General features: G+C 47.8%; 1 protein-coding gene across 1 annotated transcript; it reads right to left on the bottom strand.

Moving 5' to 3' along the window:
* Positions 1–728: 728 nt before the first annotated feature.
* lhx1a (LIM homeobox 1a) lies at positions 729–6,697 on the bottom strand. The gene is made up of 5 exons (XM_076137662.1): positions 6,528–6,697; positions 4,546–4,769; positions 3,769–4,052; positions 1,885–2,050; positions 729–1,108 (listed from the first exon to the last, which is right to left on the bottom strand). Exons 1-5 carry the CDS (start codon positions 6,695–6,697, stop codon positions 729–731), a joined length of 1,224 nt encoding a protein of 407 aa, XP_075993777.1.
* Positions 6,698–7,441: the final 744 nt, after the last annotated feature.

Below are 7,441 nucleotides of genomic sequence, written 5' to 3'. Positions count from 1 at the left end.
CAAAAGGTCGTCTAAGTGTCAATATGGCAGAGCCTGGAGAGGCAAAGAGGTCTGAGGAGCAGCTGAATAAATACACGGGGACACGTCTCCAACCTCAAACAGAGTCTGAACGGCGCTCAGCCTTCTCTCGGTGCAGCTCAGCTCCTTCCTTCTCTCTGTAAAGCTATTGAAGTCTTTGACAGTAGCAAATGATGTTTCTGTGTTGGAGACTACAGCAGATCTCCAAAGGGGGGTTCCCCCCACTGCTGAGTGTTTGGAGGTTTGGTCACTATGATGGCCGGCTGACAGGAGTCAGGAGGGGTGACGGCTGCCGAGCGCAGGAAGGAAGGAGGGAAGGAAGGAAGGAAGGCCCCCCGGGCCCGAGCGGTGGTGTGGAGGAGGCGGAGCTCTCGGTCCAACACTTTCATCCAGTCTGCTGTTTTTTTGTTTTAACAAAGTCCAGTTTAGGAATAAGGGGTGGGGGGTGGGGGGGAGTCGGGGGGCAAAAGAAGTCATGGAACACCAAAACACAACACTGGAGTGATTTTATGCCAGATGCGCTCTGACCCACCAATTGTTATGAAACCCATAGAGAAAATAAATAAATAAATATGAAATGAGCCAAACTCATGAGGTGATCTCGTCCCCGGACCCTGATACCCATGTTCCTGTCCTCAACACACACCACCAGACCTCACCGCCCTCTGCAACACTGAATCTCTGTCCGTAGAGTCCCAGCTCTCAAAAAGCTACCAAACGGTGCCCTCGTTCATTTCCGAGGGCGGGTGAGACAGGTGGTTGTTGTATCCACTGCCGTTGAGCGAGAGCGAGGTAAAGGGTGGACTGGGGCCAAAGACCTCAGAGGAGATGCCGTGTAGGGGTCCGGGGATGCCGGGCTCCGGGCTGGGAGAGTCCCCCGGGTGATGGGACATTATGTCGGAGAAGCGCTGCACCTCGCTGGAGGGATGGTGCCCCGGCAGCGGGTGGTCCATGCCCCCCAGAGGGGTCCCCGTCGGGCCCGAGGACGGCACGAACGGCAGGTCGACCGGGGTCTGGGCCTGCGACGACGGTGGCCCCTGAGGGAAGAAGTCGTAGTTCCCTCCCGGGCCGTAATACTCGCTTTGATAATCTGCAGATCAGACAGAGAAAGGAGTCAGAACCCAGGGCGACGACGTGTGTGAGCAGGAAGAAGTTTGAGGAGGTTGAATACATATATAAAGCTTGGTTTGTATGAAAGAGAGAGGGACCCTCAGCGAGCTACATTAGTCACAGAACACGCTGCACTTAAATCAAAACTGCAATTGGGTGGGGAGAACAAGTGGCCACAAAATTAATTAGAATGGGGCCATTTGATCAGCAGCTCTACCTACTGAGACACATTCCCTCCATCCAGCACAATCACTCAGCTTCTGCTCCAATAAGACACAAAGGCACCGCGCACAAATGGAATTCTTTGAAAATTATCAGTGCAGAAATTTCAAAGTGTTTGAAGAATCAAATTTGATCTAAATGTAAAGCTTTACTATAAAAAACACATATAGATATATATAGAAAGAGAACAATCACACTGCATTTTACAGCACAGAAACAATAAAGATGAGCATTTATACACAGGCCCAAATATGATTTAATGCTTTTTATTACCATTATCTTGTATTTTAATTTAAAAATACAATAGAACAGAATTATAATATTTTTCTGCTGCTGTTAAATAAAGTAAACTATGAATATTCTACTACATTAACTAGAATAAGATGATGTCATTTAATTATAAAACTCTACATAATAAATCAAAGCAGCATCATCAATAAACTGAATTTAACTTTAATATGAAACATTCATTTATAAATATCTGATTTTAAATTAGAGCCGGAATCAAAGCATTGAGGCGCGCTGGGCTCATACCTCCGTAGTAGGAGAAGGGGCCGTTCGGGATCAGCTCTCCCGGCTCCAGACGGTCCACCAGCGTCCGCATCCGCCTCGGGCTCCGGAAGAACGCGTGCCTCCGCGCGCCCAGAGCGCTCAGCTGCTTCATGCGTCTCTCTTTGGACCGACGGTTCTGGAACCAGACCTGCAGACACAAACACAAACACACACACGTCAGCTCATGTCACTCAGCACAACGTGACGCCATTTTGATTCCACTGACTAAAGACAGAGAAGATGGACCTGCTCTGATCCGGATCAGATCCTGGACACGCGGAAACTTAATGGATCAATAAATATGTTTGTTTACATCCACAGAGTCTCGTTCACGTTCACCTGCACCACCGGGATCAGACTGAAGCTGGACTCTCATCGCGCTGTGCCCGCATTGAGGCTCGTGCCGTACCCGTATTGAAGCTCGAGCTGTACCCGCACTCAGGCTCGCGCTGTACCCGCATTGAGGCTCACGCTGTGCCCGCATACGGGCCTCGCGCTGACAGCTTTGCGGCCAATTATCGTGTCTCCTCTCCTAACCTCCCTAATGATCCTTTAACCCTCCATTTACTCCACTGAAGGCGACAGCAGCGGGGGCTTAAAATCTCCAATTAATACTTAATAGGAGGGTTGTTACTAATATATTAGAGCTCTTAGGTGATCGCTTCCTGATCTATAGGCCGCTTCTGCCTTTAATGACGCTCTCACACACACTCACACACATACATTACAGCGCATCGCCACATTTACACATTACGTTTATATCAAATTGCAGAAAAGCGTTGATCTTCAATTCACACTGTTATTTATATTTTACACGTCTAAATGTCTGAGGCCTGTGAACCTGATCACCATCCTGGAGTCCCAGCGTGCCAGGATAATAATAATAATAATAATAATAATAATAATAATAATAATAATAATAATAATAATAATAATAATAATCCAGAGAGTGTGTTGGTGTGTAGGTGAGTGAGCCCGGAGGACGCAGGAGACAGTGTGAGGACCCTTGAAGCAGGTCTCGTCTCCTCTCCTCTTGGCTGCTGGAGCTCTCAGCGTGGCTAAATGTGCTCGCAAAACGTGGCGGCGCCGCGCTGCCAGAACTCCCAGCGCTCCCAGCAGACACACGCCAGTTGGCGACTCCGCCCGGCGCTCATGCCAAGAATCAAACATACCCATATAAATTACCCGTTTGCAAATCAACCTCGTCCGATGGCGCCAATCTCGAGCTTAATGAATTCGACGTGAGCGCGCAGTGTGACAGGAGGGGGGAGGAGGGAGGGGGGAGGGGGGGCAGGGGGGTCCGGGTGTGAGCGGGGCCTGCTCTCTGCTCGGTCAGGACCTCTGCAGGCCGGAGGGGACGTTCCTCCATCAAATATGAGAGCTTACATCACACCTCTTTAATGAGAGAGGAACAGTCTGACTAGATGCTGAGACACGAACCTCCACAAGCCTCCACAAGCCCCCATGAACCTCTACGAGCCCCCATGAACCTCTACGAGCCTCCATGAGCCCCAACGAGCCCCAACGAGCCCCCACAAGTCTGTCTCCACAACATCTCAGCTCTGATCCAACACCAGCTCACACACACGGGCTCATTTACTGGAGAACTGAGCTACAGAGATAATATCCATGATACCAGAACAGGATCGTTTCAATATCAATTTCAACGTAAAAAAATAAAATAAAAATAATAATAATAATAATAATTTGAGTCAAAATGTCAATTTTTTTCGTTTTTCCCGGACACACTGCTCCATTACAGGACACCACGCGCTATTAGGACGAAATGAAATGCCTTGTGTGTGTGTCTGTGTGTGTCTGTGTGTATGTGTGTGTCTCTCTGTGTGTGTGTCTCTCTGTGTGTACCTGGATGACCCTCATGTTCAGCCCGGTCTCCTGGGCCAGCTGTTCCCTGATGTGTCTCGTGGGTTTGGGCGTCGCAGCGAACGCCGCCTTCAGCGTCTCCAGCTGTTTGGCCTTGATGGTTGTACGCGGGCCGCGCCGCTTTCCGCCCAGGTTCTGGTCGTCGTTCTCGTTATTAACCGTTTCCTTGTCGGACAGCGCCGCTATCTCCGTGTCCTTTAGGACCACCTCGCCCTCTAGCTGGTCCTGAGAGTCCGGGGACAGACTGGGATCACTGCAGGCCGTGACTGGAGAGGGGACAGGAAGTCAAGTTAGGACCACCACCGGAAATATTATGCATGGATAAATCATAATAATAATAATTCTTAAGTGGCAATAAACGTAAAATATAACAAACGTATCGCTGTACATTGTAAATTATACATAGAATCATTTTTTTTACTTTAACCTGCAGCATTGGTGATGATGTCATCCTCTATCTTCTATAGTAAATTGTTAAAATATAAGTTTAAATGATTAAATTCCTGCATTAACTCGAGCTAAACGTGATATTTGGAATACTTTGAAGAATAATAACAGCTGATAAATAAATAAGAGCTCTATAAATTGTAGATACATAAATAGATATTTATTAAAAAAAAACCTTTCTATAGAGCATAAAGAGTAAAATAGGAATGAGCAGCGTGTGTGTGTGTGGAGCCTGTGGCCGTGCAGAGGGTCCAGCAGCCCCGCAAACACACACACACATCACCCCCTCCATGTGGCCGTGCGGTTCCGTACCTGAGAGCAGATTGGAGTCCTTCACACTGGCGTTGCTCATGTAGTCTTCCTTGCAGACGAACTTGTTCTCGTCGATGATGTAGAGCTCCTCTCCGGTGCTCAGCTGCTTGTTGCACATCATGCAGGTGAAGCAGTTGAGGTGAAACACTTTGCTCCGGGCTCTGCGGACCAGGTCGTTAGGAGAGATGCCCTGCGAGCAGCCGCCACACTTGGTACCGAACCGTCTGAAGAGGAGGAGGAGGAGAAGAAGAAGAAGAAGGAGAGATGAGAAACCTGCGCTCCAATCATCACACACATGTGACACGCTGCTGATATGAAGCGGACGTGAAGGAGGCATGAATATATGAGTTCTCCTTAAAATAACATTAATATGTTCCTCATATATCAGAACAGATCAACCACATCCGGTTACAGAAAAACAAACTCTGAATTAACACGAATAAAAAAATACATTTTAAGATTGAAATAAAACATTAACCATTTTTTTGGAAAACTTGAAAACGCATTTGGAGTTTTTAAGTTTCATCATAAACATTCATGAAAACAAAACAACGAAAGATGAAATATTATCAATCTAAGCATTTGCAGATTTGGGGCCTGATGTTTATTTAGTTGATTAGTTTATTATTATTATTATTATGATGAAGTGTTACGTCATATATTTAGTCATTGTTAGGAAGTAGAAGAAGAGGAAGAATTTCAAACATTTTGAGCTTCATCTGATATTTGGTATTTTTCATTCTTATGTGGATTAAATAAATAAAGCAGAATTTTTATTTCTTGCAGCTCCACAGTTTGAGAACCCTGATGTGAAATCTATTATACATTTATATGAACCAATTGAGAGTAAATCTGAGAACAATCTGCTCACCGTGCAGCGCGTCTGGATCAAATCAGATTAAGAGGAAGAGGAAGAGGAAAAGGAAGTTACAACCGCTTTATTGTTTTTTTCTAAAGTCTGCTTCTGTGTTAGATTTTAGACTAAGGCTTAAACGTTTGACACGTTTGGCTCAAAGGCACCGCGGCACGCTGCACACTCGTAAAGAGATGAACCTGCAGCCTGGACGCTTCCGTGTGTATTGAGCTTGTTGACTGTTTGTCTCGCTCCTGTAAACGAGTTTACGATTCAAATCCATTTATCACGTCGAGTCTGAGCAAACAGCCGGCCTGAGAGCCGCCGAGCCCGGGGTTTGATCCTGCAGCTCCCGGCTGCCGGAGCGCCGGAGGTGTGACTTTCCTCGATTTCCCTCGATTTCCCCCCGCAGAGAGCGAACACACTCACACACACTCACACACACTCACGCACTCACACGCGTTTAATGTCGCGGCCCCTTTTTGTTTAGCATAAGAATTCAAATTAACAAGCTTTTAATTACTCGCTCCTGATCAAAGCTTCTCGCCCTGCAGTCCTCACTCACGCCCGCAGGCACGGACACGACGGTGGATTCAGTGTTTTGGTGGAAAACTGTGAAAAAATAAATAAACGGAGGTTTTTCTGTTTAGTCTATGTGTGTGTTTGTGTGTGTGTTAGTAAAGATGTCAAGCTTCCTTAAGCTGCTTCTTCTAATATTACATTTACACAACATGTTATCTGTTGAATTTAATTTTCTAAATTCTGAATGAATCTGTAAAATGCTGTAAATGTAGTCTGAGGTTTTTGTGGAGTTTTTGCACTGCGTGATGCTAATGGTTCATGTGTTTAACTCCTTTTATAAGTTGTAGAAAATACAGAAGATGCAGACAATTACAGTAAATCTGCAAATGACTGAGAGTAAATAAGAGTTCAGTTAAGAGTGAGAGAGAGAATTATTCCTCCACAATTTGTGTATTTCTCTCTACATTATGTTATAAAGCCATTAGACTTTAAATCTGCTTTTGCTGTGCAATCAAGCCCCTGAGATCAACACACACACACACATACACACACACACACACACACGCACACACACACAGCTGGTAGTTGTGCTGTCCGCTCTTCTTACCTAAAGAAATCGTTTTTGCAGTACAGTCTTCCTTCTCGAGAGAAACATTTCTCTGTCAGGTTGCATTTACACTCGCAGCACTGGACACACTTGACGTGCCAGGCTCGGTCCAGCACGTTGAGGAGGAACCGGTCCAGGATAGGCCTCTCGCACCCGGCGCAGTGGACCATGGCTCTGGCTGGGCTCGAACCCCACGACGAAGCACGCGAAGCAGATCAGCAGCGCAGCCCGAGCATTGACCGGCGCCGTCCCGAGTGTTCGCGTCGCCCGGAGCTCCTGGTCAAGACGCGCAGAGGAGAGAGAGAGAGAGAGGGGAGCCAGTCGATCAGGTGTCACAGCAGATCTGTCCCTGCATGTGTGAAGGGGCTCAGCGTCCAGAAGGGGGGCGTGGGGGGGAGGGAGGGAGGGGGGCAAGGACAAGGGGGGGTGGGGGGTGGGGGGGCGATGGCTGATGGCAAAGGTGTCCTCTCTCTCAGACCGAACAGCCCGGAGCCGCGACACAAACCGGTCCGGTAGTGGATCCGCAGGCAGACCAACCAAAACCAAAATGAAGATAAAGCAGCGAGCAGCAAAAAGCGGCTCAGGCGGCGAGGAAGAGGAGGAAGAGGAGGGTCTGGATGTCCCCGATGCACCGGCCGAGCGGAGCGTCGTGTGTCAGTCTAGTGAGCCGGCGTGAGGGCAGAACTGTCACACAACAACACAAATAAAGCGATGCACTTTGACATGGCAGCGTATCCACTGTCCGGACGGCGGCAGGAAACAGGAGCACACACCCGAAAAAAGAGGTGCAAAAGTGATTTCCGGTTGATCCTTGGACGCGTGTTCTGATCAGGTCGCCGGGACGCGCTGGCGGGGTCCAGTAGTCAGTGTGTGTACTGTGTGTATGCTGGGATGCGCCTCTGTCTTGCTCCTCC

The sequence above is a fragment of the Genypterus blacodes genome, unplaced genomic scaffold, assembly GCF_046128005.1.
Source record: "Genypterus blacodes isolate CSIRO-AG114 ecotype Tasmania unplaced genomic scaffold, CSIRO-AGI_Gbla_v1 ptg000330l_1, whole genome shotgun sequence".
Classification (NCBI taxonomy): domain Eukaryota; kingdom Metazoa; phylum Chordata; class Actinopteri; order Ophidiiformes; family Ophidiidae; genus Genypterus; species Genypterus blacodes.
Note: the sequence above shows the minus strand (reverse complement) of the source record. Positions and strands in the feature narration are given on the sequence as shown.